The sequence below is a fragment of the Lissotriton vulgaris genome, chromosome 1_2, assembly GCF_964263255.1.
Source record: "Lissotriton vulgaris chromosome 1_2, aLisVul1.2, whole genome shotgun sequence".
Classification (NCBI taxonomy): Eukaryota; Metazoa; Chordata; class Amphibia; order Caudata; family Salamandridae; genus Lissotriton; species Lissotriton vulgaris.
In genome coordinates, this window is record NC_141686.1 from 145121525 (window position 1) to 145139187 (window position 17663).

The following is a 17663-nucleotide window of genomic DNA, read 5'->3' on the forward strand; positions in this document are numbered from 1 at the left end:
TCTTGTCTGGAATATTGCCAGGCCATGTCCCACAGATTTGTTCACATTTGTAAATGGCTAATAGACAAAAGTACTAAAGATACTCAAAAGTAAAAGAGTGAACTTGCATGTGTAGATTCACTCACCTGTAAGTTTACCTTTGTGAATAGGCCCCAATGTTCCTAACTCAAATTCACACTAGCCTTAGAGCCAATTCTATATGCAATGTATTCTATAAAAGAATGTTCTCAATGAGTTCACCATGGTATTATTTGAGAATATGTGCCTTACATCCGGTCTCTTTAAGTGGACATTTTTATCTAGAAGTATTTTTTCTTTATGCTTACTCACCCGAAATCCCTTCTCCTTGTTTGCCTTTACGTCGGCGTCAAATTGCTTTAGGGTGCTGGTGAATCCCCGGAAGATGAGATACTCGCGCACTAGTTCATCAGTCCGTTCCACGGCCGCCCCCATTGTGGATCCCTAAACACTGCAACCAAAAAAAGAATAACATATACTGTAACATTAAAATAAATAAGGGATTCCTGGACCTCACGTGGACGCACAGACCTAAGTGCCAGTCTCTACACACATTCTGTAAGTTAAATGTTTTCCACCATCCAGCTAAGAATCCCTTCTTCGTGTTCAATTTTAATGAGGCATCTAGAGATCCCATATCTTTTCCTCTCATTTTATGAACAATGATTTTGTATAAAGAATGTACTTTTTCATACCAATGTTTCTAAACATTCTGGCAGGCAGGCTTTTTGTTTCCAATACCATTGTATTTGGCCTCAATTCCACCAGACTGACATTCCGTTCTAGTGAATCCCTCTTTCACTCTAATGAGTCGGAGATGGCCTTCGTGGCCCATGGTGTAGATATACCAGACACCTCAGAAGCTGTAATGCCCAGCCTGGAAAGAGTAGTTGTGGGATATATCACTTCAATGCCCTAGCTTGTTTACACCATTCCATAGCCAACCTTTCCACAAAGAAGGTATTGTGGTACAATTCTGAATGCAGCCAAAAGGTCAGCTGAAGAAAGCACTTACAAGACCACTGCTATGGGAACTCTATGCTGGAGAATTTTATATATCCAATATCAGTGGCACAAAAGTGCTATCTCTACGCACGAAACAGAAAACAAGCACTTGAAATGCTGATAGGTCGGGCAAATTAAATGGTGTCTTCAGTCATTGATGGGTTTGAGACACTCAATAAGTCAGATATGGTTACACACACACTTAACATATGCATGACAGGCATATGCTTGCAATAACAATTGAAATTAATAAACATTGAAGCGGGTGGCAGTCTGGCAATGGTACTGCACATAATGGTTTGTGGGTTTAAAGCTCCAACATGACCAGCAAATTCAGAATCAACATGTGGGCCATCTTGGAAAGGTAGAACAATGCTACACCATGAGAAATACCAATCCATGAGGATTGCCTTGTTTAGTGGAAGTGGACGCATGGGCTGCGGCAAATTACAAATCAAAAGAGGGGCAAGCAAGCTTTCCATTAGCACTGTCCGGGAAGCTGTAGCATGCTCTGAAAATGCACATAAAAAAAGAAGTAAACTAATGAAAGAGGACTTATAAAAGGAGGGAATGGAAAACTAAAGGACTAGCCAACAAGACCTTACATTTAAGCATGCACATGTGATGAGACCAATGTTGTCATTTAATGGTCTAGAGATTAAAATGCTAACCCATTGACCCATTCTCTAATGGATGGAAGCAGAGTGTAAATAGTAGGATTGCTCCATTTGGCAAGCTGGCAGGGTTCTATTCATGTCTTAAATGTAGGGCATGTAAATTCAGCCATAAGGTGTTACATTATCAGATTCCAGGCATTGAAGAACCGATTACGATCAGAAGCCTGATGAATTGCAACACAAGCCACACGGTATACTGTCTGGTATGTCCGTGTGGCTTGAGTTACATTGGAAGTACTATCCACCCCACGAAAATCAGAATTCTTGAACATCTCAGGGCCATACAGAATAAAGATCCAACGTATCCTGTGGCAAGGAATTTTGAGATGTTCCATGAAAGTAACAGAGACCTTCTACGCTTTTTCTGTATGGACCAAGTGCCCCCTGATGTCAGAGGAGGTTACAGACTCTTAAGGTTACGTAGATTAGAGTCAAGGCACATTATTGAAAATCAGACCAAAAGGCCAGGTGGTTTAAACAGTGGTGAAGAAATGGCCGTACATTTATAATGTGCCGTAATTACCCCTCTACTGCCCCCCCCGCCCCCTTGGATGAAAGTCATGATGAAAGTCATAATGTTTGTATCTGCTCTTATAGTCTATTGTGTATAGTCTGTTGCTCTTGAGAAAATTACCACACATGTAGAGGTATTGCTCTTCTTTGCCCATCCAGGGCCAGTAACAATCAGTAAGTGTTTGTAACTTAGAATGTTAGCCCATCCACGGCATTATTTTTCTTTTGTTGTACATTTTATATAACTATGTCAACAGTCATAATAGCAGATGTATGCTATGTAATACTTTTACTTTATGCATATACTTTGTATGTTTAGGAATGGCCGACACCTTAGTGGAACCTTACTTGGTGTCCTTTGTTCATGTTTGTGGCCAAAAGCTGTGTGGTGTTTATTTTATTTTAAATACTTGCCACAGTACGGCGCCGATCACTATTGGAAAAGGCAGCAAGCCGAAAAGTGTCTTGTGATGCAGATGTAACCCGCAATAAATCTATGGTTACCGCGCTCCAGAGAGTGCTTTTGCATTATTCTTGTGCGATTGAGCTTTGGAAGCGAATTCCACGCGGAGTCTGTCCCCGAGTACACAGCACCCAGTTGAGAGTGAAGGGAGTAATGGCGGACATGTGAGCTCATTATATATATATATATATATATATATATATATATATATATATATATATATATATATATACATACATACACGTGTACACACATATATATTTATTTACTATAACTGTGTAATATGGGCCCATATTGCCAAGAAAGGTATTGCTAAAGAGAGGCACAGGTGACGTTTACATACCACAAGCAAGGCCAAAGGTCGAATGGTTTATAAATGTCACCTGAACTCCTAGGTGCCAACATAGGACCATATTATATGTTAGGTGTTATGTCGTTTTTCTATTACGTGATTTACTATTTAATTGTAGTACCCTATAATGTTTGAGATCATTTGGGCATCAACAGTTTAGTATTCATTATTTGCCAAAGACTAGAGGCATGTCTGTTTTGAGGAATGTGAGTTTTTGTTGTGAATACTGTGCTAATATTTAAAAAGGGTTTTATGCAACAATGTGTATTATTAAAATGTAAGTTTAATTGCAAAACACATTGTAAGGAAATTAAAAACATGCTTTCTAAAATGTGATTTTCTTTTGTAGTACACAGACACTATAAGGTAGATTTAACTTTACATACATAAAGAAAGAAAAAATAAAAAGTCCCATATCAGAAAGTTTTGCATTTACAATCTGGTAGATGCTTTCATCAAGGATTGGCCTGCAAGGGTAAGCTTGTCATGTGTGCTGAATAATGGTCTAAAAGCAGCAGTGTCATAATTAAAGTGTTTTTTTTGTTTTTACTAGCATTGAAAGAAAGACTAAATGCGATGGCTGTGGTGGTGGAGGTGTATGTTTTTTGTGGGGTTTTTTAAAATCTGTTTATTGGCATTTTGAAAACAAAAAAGTACAGAAATCAACAGGGCATTAACACAAACATTAACATTATTTCAAGTATACAACACGAGCCCCTCAACACGGCCACATCAGGCCGGGTTTATAAGGAATCTTGACAGCAGAATTCAGTGCATTAGAGGAGCAATGGAATGGCCGTTTCTCAGAGGAAGGTGGGTTAGGAACATAACAAACCTAAACGGAGGATGGGTCGCCGTGAAATATATGTGTGACGATGCCTTGTCTGGGTAGTTAATGTGTACAGGCTGCTCGGTTTAGGGTGTTGGCAAAGATCAGGACGTGTCTGGGACGGTGCTAGTCGAGTGAGGGGCATAGGTGCCTTACATGTCAGTGGGAGTCTCTTCGATGAGAGGGTTTAGTCAAACAGGTTGAGTGCTTTGAGCCTAGGAGGAGCAAAGCACAAGTGTTCCGAGTGGGTGAAGTAAATTAGCAGAGGCTGTCATGTGTGTGAAAATTTCTGGTCAGAGGGGGACAGCAGTTCCATGCCCAGGGGGACAGCAGTTCCATGGCCAGTATGTGCAAGAGGCACTGGAATCACAGGGCTATCGAGGGGCCGAGGAGTTCCTCCAGTGGAGGGCTATTAGCTGTAAGGCTGCCCCCAGCATGTGAGCTATGAGCCGCCAGTTGGCATGTGTCATAGCTTGTAGTGTGAGAGGGAAAATGCCCAGGATCACCGTACGGAATGAGTCAGTGAGTGGGTTGGCCACCACCCCTATGATGTGGCTCAGGATCTCCTTTCAGTAAGCTGCTATGAGGGGGGGAGTAGACCACCAGATGGGAAGGAAATCACCCGTCAACGAACTGCACTTCCAGCGTAGCGGAGAGGCCATTGGGTAGATGCGCAAGTGAGCCGGGTTATAATAGCACGCGTCATCAGTTCATATGCGGTCTCACGTTTGAATACGCTCCTATACAGTTCTGGAATCCTGCCAAAGCTGGTCCCTTTGCTTTTGAGAGATTACCTAAGTAGTATCTTCATATCATTGGGTGTAGTACGGGTGTGACGGGGTGCTAGTATTGTAGTCTAGCTGACTCCGGAATCCTAAAGTCGTGTTTGCATTGCTCGAAGGTTTCGATCTGGTCACCTTCAAATACGATTTGGTGGATGCGACAGTCCCCTTCCCTCCAATCAGCAAAGGAGTGGGCCTATAGCGCTTAGGCAAACTCTGGGTTGCGAGCTAGAGGAGTGTTGGGAGAGGGAAAGGTGGTAAGATCCGTCTTGAGAGCAATTTTGTCCCAGATTTAGAGGAACGTTTTGGTGAGGATAGCGATGTTGGCGTATCGGGACGAGTGTGTTTAGGGAAACATGCCAAGTCCCAGGGGTCTACAGGCCACCCCCCAGTCCATGTGGAACCAGTGCTTCTTGCTCTCTCGGACCACCCACTCCAAGACATAGTGCAAGTGGGCCACCCAATAATATTCAAGGAGATTGGGGCATGCCAGGCCTCCCAGTACCTAGAGAGCATCAGTATAGAGTTAAAGAGCATTGGGCATACCCACCACTCAAATAAAGTTGCAGATATACCATTGAAGATTAAGGATGGCATCCTGGGTGTTAAAAATGGGGGTTTCTAGTTGGCAGTGGTATGTACATTTGTCCATGTAGGGACCCTTGCTTCTAGTCAGGGTAAGGGGATACACATTTTAAATAACCCCTTCTCACCCCCTTGGTAGCTTGGCACAAGCAGACAGGCTTATCCCAAAGGCAAGACACACAGTAACACGGTCAAAACACCACAAATGGACACCACACCAGTTTAGAAAAATAAAATGTCCTTGTCTAAACAAAACAAGACCAAAACGACAAAAATCCAACAAACATCACAATAGCACTTAAAAAAAGTTACTTGCAGAAATAGCACTTGTAGGAACAAATAGCTCCACCTGGAGCTATTACGAGGTTGTGACAGGCATAAATCTAAAGTACTGCGCCGACCGCAAGGAGCGCAGTTTTGGGCATGGAGTCACACGGATTCCCAAACAACAGTACCTTGGAAAACAAAGTCTATGTATGGACGATGCACTGCATCGTGGAGGTGAGGAATTGGTGCCGAGGTCAAGACCGATTCCCTGGTTGCCAGGGGGGAGGCGAGGAATCGTGTCTGCGAGGAGGCGACGTGTTGAGTCCAGGACAGGGGAAGACAGCAATGTCAGCGGTGAGACATCAGTTTCAGTGAGGCGATGCAGAGTGAAGTGACCCTCGTTAGTAATCGGCTCCAAAATAACGGGATGCAGGTGCTGGCAGCGTCGGTGCGAGCGATAGAATAGGGAGGGGCGATAACTGCAGGTGTTGGAGCTGCGGTGCACACGGGACGGTGTGTTGTGCACTATACGAACGTTGCCCCTGGCCTCTGTGAAAGTCCCTGCGTCACTGACAGCATTGCTGGCGGCATCAGAGTTGTTTTTCTTGCTTTCTTTAGGTTTCTTGCTGCTCCCACCAGCAGGAACAACCTCCAGAGGCCCAGGACTGGGAGAGGCACATCCTGGCAGGTCAGAACTCCCAGCAGGGGAGTACAGGGGAGTTGGTAGTGAAGTATTTGTGTCCCTGAAACTTCAGAAAAGGAGGTCAGCACACACAAGCCCTGGCAGAATCTTCCTCAAGCAGGTTCACAGCAAAGTTCCAGTCTTTGTCCTCTTCCTTGGCAGAAACAGCAACTGCAGGCCAACCCAGCAAAGGGGCAGTACTACTCCTCACGACTCTCCAGCTCTTCTCCTTGGCAAAAAGTTCCTCTTGATTCCAGAAGTGATCTAATTCTCTGGGGTTTAAGGTCCACTACTTATACCCCATTTTGTCTTTGTTCTCCTTGTGGCAAGGGGCTTTGCGCCCAGTCCAAACCATTTCTGTCCTCTGGTGCAGCATCACTACAAGAGGTGGAGACAGAATTGTGTATAGGAGACATTGCCTATTCAGGTATAAGTAAAACTCCTCGCACCTATCTAAATACAGCCAAGTTCTGTTCAGCTTAGCTCTGAGTCACCCACCTCAACCCCTCAGTGACTGTCTACAGTGAAGACATATCGCCAGCCCCCGTCACTCCAAAACCAGACAGTCAATACACACACTGCAGAGGCACACAGAATGGTTAAATAATAAAATGCCTGCTGTCTAAAGGAGGCATTTTCCATCACACAATTTAAAAACCATCTCCCTAAAAAGATGTGTTATTAAATTCTGAGTTCAGAGCGCCCAAACTCAGTTTCTCTATCTCGTCCCAGTGGAAAGTTATACTTGTACAATTTTACAAATTAACTCCCATGTTAGACTATGGAACAGATAGCCTTTCAATAGTGAAAAATGAAGTACACAGTATTCCACTAACAGGATATGTCACACATACCTGTACATGTCCAACCTTTGACATACACTGCACCCTGCCCATGGGGGTACTTTGGGCCTGCCATAGGGGTGCCTTACATGTAAGGGAAGGGAGGGTTAGGGCCTGGCAAGTTGGTGCACTTGCCAGGTTGTCATGGCAGTTGGATACTGTGCATGCAGACACTGCAGCGGCAGGTCTGAATTACATTTGGAAGGCTACTTGTGTGGGTGGCACAATCAGTGCTGCAGACCCTCTAGTAGCATTTGATTTACAGGCACTGGACACACTCAGTGCACTTTACAAAAGGCTTATCAGTAAATCCAATATGTCAATAATGGATAACCAAGCAGCTGCATGATAACAATTTACACAGGGAGCACTTGCACTTTGACACTAATCAGCAGTGGCAAATTGCCCAAAGCATCTAAGCCAGCAAAAACGAAATTCAGAACAGCATCAACAATACAGGCAGTAGATGCAAAACGTCTGGGAAAAGCCACACCAAGGATGCCAAGTCTAACATTAGGTGATAGGGGTGGGGAACATCTACAACAGGTAGAGGATTTTGAGCAAGATGGACATTTTGACTGTGTCGGACCAGCCAGCAGACCAGTAGCGGTTTCCATCAGCGAAGGTCTTCTAGAACCGTGCACCCATATTCTGGCAAGTTGGCACACGTACATGAGGCTAGGTTAGGAGTTAGGTTCAGTCCTAATTATTTTATGGATTTTGGAGCCCATTGGAAAGGAGTGGGGGCATTACGTCAGGGAGACTTTAGGTATCGTCAGGTTGAGGGCCAGTGGTTTAGCCATATTGATTTTGAAGCCAGAGATTTCTTCAAAGGCAGTTAGTACAAAACAAGAGCAGGGAGGGAAGAGTCGGGCAAGTGAGGGTCAGCAAGAGGTCAGCTGTAAAAAGGGCTACCTTATGCTTGTGCCCATCAAAGGAGAGGAAAGTGATGCACCTTGCCTGGGGAATACAAAACAGAGGGATTCTACTGCCAGTGTGAAGAGTAAAGGCGTTAACGAGCAGCCCTGTCTAGTGCCCCTTGCCAGGTGGATTCGTTGCGAGGAGTGTCCATTGACAGGGATAGTGGCAGTGGGCACAGTATTAGCCACCATGATTTTGGAGATCAGGCTAGGGCCCAGTCCTGTCTTAACAAGGGTTGCCTGCAGAAATCTCAAGTCCTTGGGGAGAGGATGCGGCTAGACTGCCGACTATGGAGCTGGGAAACCAAGGTTCGAGCCTCGGGGTCGGCTCCACGTCCTGTGATTCTGGGTAAATAACTTAATCTCCTCGTGCCGACCAAAAAAAAATAATTAATGTGTCCTTGTGTAACGTAACTGGTGCTCATGTAAAGCGCTCCAATACCTTCGGGTCAAATTCACGCTATATAAATCTGCAAAAAAAAAATTTAAAAAACTGCCCCACATCTAGTGAGAGAAGGCAAGCAGAGATGGTGTACCCATGGGCTTTTTCTACAAAGGGTGCAAGGCGGCAGATATTATCCGCTCCATGTCGCTGCCGGATAAACGGCACCTGGTCAATGAGGCCAGTTAGATAGGGCTCCAGTAGATTGGCAAGGATCTTGGTGTGGATGTTGGAGTCCGTGTCTAGAAAAGAGCTATGGAGCTGGGAAACCAAGGTTCGAGCCTCGGGGTCGGCTCCACGTCCTGTGATTCTGGGTAAATAACTTAATCTCCTCGTGCCGACCAAAAAAAAATAATTAATGTGTCCTTGTGTAACGTAACTGGTGCTCATGTAAAGCGCTCCAATACCTTCGGGTCAAATTCACGCTATATAAATCTGCAAAAAAAAAATTTAAAAAACTGCCCCACATCTAGTGAGAGAAGGCAAGCAGAGATGGTGTACCCATGGGCTTTTTCTACAAAGGGTGCAAGGCGGCAGATATTATCCGCTCCATGTCGCTGCCGGATAAACGGCACCTGGTCAATGAGGCCAGTTAGATAGGGCTCCAGTAGATTGGCAAGGATCTTGGTGTGGATGTTGGAGTCCGTGTCTAGAAAAGAGAAAGGTCGGTAAGATGCACACAAAGTAGGGTCCTTACCAGGTATGGGTATGAATACAATCTCCGCCCCCGCCCCTGTGGGTGTTAGGCCCTTGTCTGCCTTGAAGGTGTTGAAAAGAGCCAAGAACCTGCAGTAAAACGACACCGAGAGGCCATCCTGGCCGGGAGTTTTGCCCACAGGGAGATCGGTAAGATCTCCCTGGAGTACTGCCAAGGTGATAGGAGCATCCAGGAGCTCAGAATGTAGAGGGTACAGGGGTTCCCACGTGCAGTCGTTAGGGTACTTATCTATGCTCTTCCCTGCATAGAGAGCCTGGTAGAAGCTATGCAATGCCTGTTGTTTTGCAGTCTCCTTAATAGCCCATGTTCCGTCTCCCAACCTAATTTTAGAGATGTGTGCTCGTGCAGTTTGTTGGCCGAGTCTGGGGACAAGAGAGAACCCACCTTGCCACCCTTCTTATAGTACTTATGCTTCAGGGCCAGCAACAATAACTCTGCCTTAATTGTCCAGAGCACTTGCAATTGACGCCTGAGTGTGGCTAGTTGCCTTTGGTGCATCTAGATGGAGCGGAGTGGTCAAGGCGCTCCATGACTTTGATGGCTGCAGAGACCAGATTTAACTAATTGGGTTCCCGTACACGAGCAATGGCAATAGAGGATAGGGTCCCCCGTATTTAGGCCCTGAAGCTATCCCACAGGGTATGACCCGAGATCTTGGGGAGGCGGTTTGTTTTAAAATACGCAACTATTTCTTTTTGGGAGGGGGCGCTAGAGGGCGCACTGCAGAATGGCCGCACTGTCGTGAGGCTCCTGCGGCCCGGAGCTATTATCCGCCTAGGGATCCTGATTACCATTGATGCGCCCTGATCTGACCCTATAGATCTGCTGGGATATCGACTGACCACCCACGGTCCAACTCCTGGGCCATTCGGAGGTTGCTGGCCGAAGTTACGAGGATTCCAAGTTTCCCCGACTTGCGCTCTGGAGGCCTGGTGTCCCTTGGCCCGGCGTCATCATTCATGCCAGCCCGTGGCTCTGCACGTGGGGTGTAGGCCCTGCTCTGCCCCTCTCCACCGGGCCCGCTTGCTGGCCGGGCAGGCTGTTTGATTCTTCTTTGCCATTGGACTGATTTCTTGGCTCCTACATCTGCCTGCCCAGATACCATTGCTCACGGAGACATAGCGGATCTCCTTCTGGTCGTCTGGGGGATCGCCCCTTTGGTTCTGGAAGCGGAGACGGCCATTTTTTCGTCGTTGGGAGTGGCGGGGCGCGCTGGCCTGCTCGTGCCCCCACGGTTCGGTTTGTGTCCGTGCCCTTTGTCCGGCCTACATCCTAACTCCTATTTGCTCTGGTCCCCCGCTGCACTACTAGCACACCATTATGGGGAAGCCGGACACTAAACAATCCAAGTTGTCCTTTGACTCTGGAGGAGCTAGGAGGGGAACGCGGTTGCTCCAGGATGCTGGGACTTCGCGGTCTCCCACCCCGCCTGTCGCTGATAGTGTGCCGCAGCCACCACCACCGGACTTTACCCAGATGATGCAGGAGATGAGGCAGGGGTTTGCCACGATAGTGGACAAGGTGGACAAGATATCGTCGCGCATGGATGCGGTCGTCCAGAAGCTGGACGTGCATGAGGAGCGCCTGACAACGGCGGAACAGCGCATTTCGGACCACGACGACACGGCAGCCGCCCATACCACCCAACTGGCGAGAATGGACAATATCTTGCGTGTAATTGCCGCTAAGAATGAGGAGTTGGAGGCGAGGAGTAGGCGCAACAACGTTCGCATTGTAGGTGTGCCGGAGTCCACAAATGTGGGCAAAATGGAAACTTATGTGGAGAGACTACTGGTGGGCGCCATTGGGGCGGAAGCATTCTCATCCCAGTTCATCGTTGAGAGAGCGCATTGGTCACTGGGACCTCGGCCGGCCTCTGGGGCCGCACCGCGCCCCATCATCGCGCGCCTTTTAAACTATCGTGACCGGGACGCTGCCCTCCAGGCTGCCCGCACTAATCGGGCCCTCTCCTTCGATCGGGTGTCTTTCACCATGTACCCCGACTTCACGCCGATGGTGCAGGATCAGCGTCGTAAGTTCCTGGGGGTGAAAAAGAAACTTCGGGATCTACAAGTAGACTACGCTTTGCTTTACCCTGCCAAACTTAGAGTGACGCACCAGGCTAAGCAACATTTTTTCACCAACCCGCAGCATGCTGAGGATTTTGCAAAGCGCCTCCAGCGCGAACGAGCGGCTGCAGATCGGAGAGGCGATCGAGACCCTGAGGATGAACATTCGGCGGCTGAGGAGGAGGTCGCCTGATTGTGGTGACTTTGGTCTTTGTTTCTCTTTTTCTGGTGTTGGAACATTCTGGTCGTTTGCCTTTTACACTGACTTCTACTGACTTCCTTGTCCGCATTGGGGGCCTAACTGCTATCCGCTTTTACTTTTGTTGGTGTGGGGGTCATGTCTTGCCTGGGGTGAGAGTGTACGTATTGTTTCTTGGGGTCGGTGGGGAACCGCAGGATGGTGCTATCTGGTGTCGCGCTCTGGGCACCCACCCCCCCCGCGCTGCGCCTGGGGCCGTTTGATACTCGTTGGCTCGGACACTGGCGTGGTGTGAGGGAGTGGTATCGTGCACCTCTAGAAGGTTCCCCGGAGGGTGTGCCCCACTTGTACCTTTGGTTTGGATTCTAGTCCTTTGTTGGTTGACTGGATGTGTGTTGGGGAACGGGGGGGTGGGGGTGCGCATGGCCTGATAGTTGGGGTGTCATCAGGTGGGTGGGAGGGGTGGGGATGAAGCTGACCACATTTGCTTGCCCAGGCCTCATGGGTCAGTGTATGGATTGTTGCTATTGTCTGTGTGCACAGGCGCAGCTCCGTGCCCGCTGCCTCGGCTGGTCCATTTATCTTCTCGGCGGAATTGATCCTGGGGCCCTTGCCCCCGTCCGCCATGGGCCCGGTTGGAACGGCCGCCATCTTTGGCAGCCGCGTGGCGGAGAGCGCTTTGCACGAGGAACGCGTGTGCGAGGTGTGGGCCGTATGAGCTGGATTGGCTGCGTGCTGTGCGTAGTGTGTTCTGAGTGCTTGTTGCATGGATGGGTCAGCTGGGGGGGGTTGTTGTGGTTCTGGTTGCTTGGTTTGGAGATGGCTGGGATGTGTGTGGAGTGTATGCGGGGGGACGACTGCTCCCTAGGGTGTGGTCCTGTCGCTGGCTGTTACTGGGAGTTGGATGTTCCGTATTTGCTTATTGGGTCCTGCGGGGCCCGGAAACTGGCTAATGTCGACTGCTGTTATAGATCAGATATCGATTTTGTCCTGGAATGTACGGGGACTTAATGATGCCAGGAAATGTCGTAGTGTGATCCAGTATTTGGACAGGCATGCTATTCATGTTGCCCTCCTCCAGGAGACGCATCTGCGTCCCGCTCCTTCCCCCAGCTTTGGTGGGAGGTGGGCTGCGGCCAGGATGTTTGCTTCCTATTCTTCCTATGCTCGCGGGGTTGTCATCCTTGTTAAAAGATCGCTCGCATTTCAAGAACTGGGATCTATGGGGGACCCTGAGGGGCGCTATGTGCTACTGTGGGGGCGGCTTGGGCAGAACACTGTACTGTTTGTTAATTGCTATGCTCCTAATGTCGATACGCCAACCTTTTTCGTTACATTGTGGGGTCATGTTCTTGCTGTGGATGCCACTTACATTGTGTGGGGGGGGGGGGATTTCAATTTTGCATTTCATGCCCAGTCGGATAGATCGGAAGGGAGTCCTCAGTATAATGTGCAAGCTAGAGACGTATTGCGTGGGATTGTGGAGGAGGCTGGGTTGATCGACAGCTGGAGGTACACCCACCCTGCCACTAAGGAGGGTACTCATTACACTACACATGCTCGTTCATGGGCGAGACTGGACTATGTGTTTCTCTCTAGAGGGTTGGTAGCTGGCCTGCGGGAGGCTACACATCTGGCTCGTACGTATTCTGATCACTGTCCGGTGAGGGTTGCTCTATCCGTCCCTGGGCTGCATAGGCCGCGCCCGCCTTGGCGCCTTTTTCCGACTGCTTTGCTTGACCCGGTGTTCAAGGAGGAGCTTGGCGAGGAGGTAGAGGCGTTCTTCCCTAGAAACAAGGGCTCTGTTGACAGCGTTGAGGTTATATGGGAGGCGTTCAAGGTTACGATCCGGGGAGTCACTATTTCTAAAAGTTGTGGAATGCTTAAACTGATTGTTCGGACCCTCGAGGGCCTGGAAGCTTACTTGCGAGACTTAGAACGCAGGATGCAGGTTGACTCTGATCCCGATCTTCTGGCCCAGTTCCGTACTAAACTCTCCGAGTATGAAGAGGAGGCGGCTAGAGAGGCTAAACATAGGGGAAAGTACTGGACGGCGAGGCGATACTGTGAGGGGGAGCGGCCCGGTAAGGTCCTCGCTGCCCTTACTAGACATCCAAGGCATGGGACGGACGTGTTGGAATTGGTGTCGCCGGATGGCACTCGCTGTCGGGACACTGCGGAGATTCAGCGTACTTTTATTGACCATTACGCACACCTTTACACGACACAGCAGACTGGTGAGACACGGTATGGCGGATTTCTTGATGAGCTGGCACTCTGTTGGTTATCGGATGATCATCGAGCATTCTTAGGTAGGCCCCTAGAGGTGGAGGAGGTCAGGAATGCAGGAGGGGGGCAAGATGGCGGCTGTGTAGACAGTCGAAGCAGCTCGATCGAGGAGGTGCGCCATGAACAGCTAATAGTCCCCGCGAGCATTTTACCGATCGGTAAAAAGACATGAAAACCTGTTACCGAGTGAAAACTGATGTAAATACGAGAGTATGAGAATTTGACCCATCGAGAGCGCCGAGGGAAAGAAGCGAGCTAAGGCTGAAACGAACGCTGAAACCGAAGGAAGAAACACTGCATGAAACTGACCTGCATGAAATTGATCGGCTGTCAGCCGCTGAAGCGGCTTCTGCTAGATGCTCTGCTGGTAACGCGGAGACTGAGAGGCAGGGCAGTAGCGGGTCTGCTGACGGATACTGAGGTGGAAGCAGTCGAGTTCGTGGTATCCGCCTTCAGCAGACGGGCGGTGTGGAGCAGCTGGCTCAGACGGAGCCGGCAGCAGTGCAGGAAGGTCCGTGGAGCCGATACGCAAGTGCGCTGTCAGGCGAGCCCGGCTCAAAGGGAAGTGGAGGTGCAGCGATTCACCCTGGAGGATCCGCTGGGCTTGGGAGCGGAGGAAGATACTATTAATAGTATCTCTGGCGGTAAGGAGCAGTTTGGGCTGAAAGAAAGGAGGAGGGAGATTATGGCCCCAAAAACGAGCGCCAGCGCCAAAGCGGCAGCCAGGAGGAAGGCTGCAGCTGAAGCAGCAGAATTATTAACAGACCCTGAGGGCAATAAAAAGAAGAAACAAGGATCCCCCTCTATAAAAAAAACAATTTTACAGCAAGGGGCATGTAAACCAAACTCAGATTCTCAGGGTACAACCCCAATTTCTGATATATTTCAGAGAGTGATTAAAAATAAAGACTCCAAGGATGTAAAGGGCGATTCAACGCAGACCCAGACCCAGACCCAGACCCAGACCCAGACTCAGATTGTACAAAGGCTTGATATAGGGTCCCCTAGAGATATAGAAGGGGGTTTGTCTGAACAACATAACACAGCTAACATAGCTGGAACTATAGAGGGGGAAGAGCAGCAGGGGGAGACTCCTGGAAACGATTGTCTGGATAATGTTTCAGTAATGCCCCAAGTTCCAGAAGAGACCCTGGAGGAGGATACTGAGGGGTGTCATGGAGGTAAAAAAGAAGTCCAGAGTGAAGCTTTCTTCTCGGTGTCAGAGGGCGGAGAATGGTCAGATGACGAAGATGATAGTCTGGAACAAGAAGGTAGTGAATTAGACTCTGGCAGTGATTTGGAACAAGAGGAAGGTAGCCCTCCAAATACAGCGGTAAAAACTCTACTGAGATCAAGAAAGTATAGCCAGAAGAAGGAGCAACCGCTGGCTAATACGGCCACTGATGGGTTAGGTGGGGAATCTGCTCAAATGTCCCTTCTGGAGGTTATACATCAGGAGATTCTAGCCCATCGAGAGGAAGCAAGACAGGAGAGCCGCAAGTCTCAGGCAGCAGTCAGAAAAATACAAGGGGCAGTAAGGAAACTGACAAAGGCCTGTGTGAACCTGGGAGAACGGGTAACCAACTTAGAAGACCGAATTGTCTCTACCGAAGCTGATTCAGCTGCCGCTTCTGATAAAGTCGACACCCATGCAAAGCAACTAACTGATATGCAATGGAAGCTTGAGTCGTTGGAAAACAGATCGCGACAAAACAACCTACGTATTCTGGGAATCCCTGAAGGGTCTGAAGGGTCAGATATAAAAGCATTTGTCGTAAAACTTTTTGAACATGCTTTTTTGGATCTAAAAGACTGGGATTTCGATAGGGAGGTTCAGAGAGCTCATCTTACCCCTGCTAACATTCATAAAAACGCGAAACAAAATGACAAACCTAGAGCGATCCTAATCTTTTTAGGTAATTTCAATTTGAGGCAAGCAATATCTGAGCGGGCAAGACCGGATAAACAAAAAGCAGTCGACGGTTACACATTCTTTGTCCGCCCTGACTTCTGTCATATTACGGTTGAGAGACGGTGGAGACTGCGGCAGATGATCAAACCGTTTCAGGACAGGGGGATGCAGGCGTATCTGATAAACCCCGCTCAGTTGAAAATAATTAAAGATGGAAAAACATTTTATTTTTCTTCTGAGATCAAAGCAAAGGAATTTCTCATGTCATAAGTAGTATAGGAACACTGCAATGGGTCAAAATGGTTAAATGGCCGAAAAATATGCTTAAAACTCTGGTTCCATACATTTGCCAGTTTTTGTTAGTGGTCACTGGTTATTAAGGCATTTGGTGTTTGAAGTGAAATCTACAAGGTAGGGGTCAAAATGTAAAAAAAAAAAAAATAAGTGTGAGTAAAATCTAGGAACAGGAAAAAAAAAAAAAAAAATGTAATTAATTTTCCTCCTCGATCTGAGCTGTAAACCATCACGTGCACAGACCATCAGTCTGAGCGCCTCTGGGAAAGGGGGGCTGAAGTCTAGCTCCAGGTTGGAGCTGGGGAAGGGGAGGGTGAGAGTGCAGAGGGAGGGAGGGGTGGGGGGGAGGGGGAAGGGAAGAAAATTTTGAAAAAGCATGAGATGGAAAGGATATGTTTTATGATGGATATCAGACACGGGGTGAAATGTCAATTTAGGAATTGTAAATATTGTATCAATGTCAGACATTAGGATTTGTACTATCAATGCAGGGGGGCTAAATGATTGGAGGAAACGGCAGAGATTGAGTTATTTGGTAAGATCTAATAACATAGATATAGTATGCATCCAAGAAACTCACATTCCCTGGAATAAAAGAAAGCTGTTGGAGATATATGGGTATACTTTCGTTGGGTGCTCATCGCAATCATCAATGATTAGAGGGGTGGCCATTTTGGTTAAAAATAATCTGTGTGGGGTGAAGCGTATTAAAACGGATGGCTCTGGTCCATGGTTATTAGTTGAAATGAATATGGGCTTTACGCTCTGTACAATATATGGCCCGAATGAGGATGACCCAACGGTATTCAATAAGCTAGAGGAAGAGCTGGCGAACTGGGCTAACCCGATGATAGTATGCGGCGATATGAACATCTTCGCAGACTGGCAACTGGGGAGTAACTATACAGGTCGGAAACGAAAAGTCAATAGGGCTGTAAACGCTTTGATCCAGTCTCATGGTTTGGTGGAGGTATGGGGGGAAAAAGTTCCTGGTGACCGTGGCTATACATATTTTTCCCATCCGGCACAGAAATATTCTAAGCTAGATTACTTTTTTGTTTCTGCGGGGGAAATCGGTAAGGTTAACATCGCTAAATTACCAAGAATAATATCCGACCATAACCCTATAATTTTGACGTATAAAATCCCTAAGGTACAGAGGAAAACTTCTAGTTGGACCTTTGAAAGGAAACTATTAAATGATGAAAGGTTCGTAGTGCATATTAAAAATTGGGCAAAAGAGTTTTTTGACTGTAATAGATATAGCGCTTCCAGAAATGGAGTTTGGGAATCCTTTAAAGCTGCATTAAGGGGGGAGACGATCAGTTATGCTGCTAAATTAAGAAAAGAGGATAAAAGCAAGACAGAGAAACTCATCTTAGATCTAGCCGAAATAGAGAGGTGTCATGTTGAGGAAATAGCACTTGGTAAGGATAGTGGAGAGACGGTTAATAATATGGCTCAGATTAAGGGTGAAATCTTAAAAATAATTACACAGAAAGAGATAGCTGAATATCAAACACAGAGAGTAAGGAGATACGAGACTGGAGAACAAGCGGGTAGAGCTTTAGCGCTTCGCATTAGGCAAGAATCAAATAGTAATAGAATCAGAAAGATTACATACAATGGGAGTGAATATACGGATCCAAAATCTATAATGGATGTCTTCCAAGACTTTTATCAAAAACTTTATGATCAAGAGCCAGGGGTAGAACCATATATCCAAGATCAGTCTCCGTCAACCCCAATTTTGAAAGATGACGATAGGGCTAGGCTAGAATCGGATATAACCGCAGAGGAGATAA

At 47.5% G+C, this 17663-nt stretch overlaps 1 protein-coding gene across 2 annotated transcripts in view; it reads right to left on the reverse strand.

Moving 5' to 3' along the window:
* The window catches only part of WDR91 (WD repeat domain 91), a 187786-nt gene that overhangs the window by 135177 nt on the left and 34946 nt on the right, over nt 1-17663 (reverse strand). For both annotated transcript variants that reach the window (XM_086952995.1, XM_086952994.1), the window contains exon 2: nt 331-469. In XM_086952995.1, the coding sequence (XP_086809121.1) occupies nt 331-453 (123 nt within the window). In that variant the 5' untranslated portion in view covers nt 454-469. The remainder of the gene's footprint in view (nt 1-330; nt 470-17663) is intronic.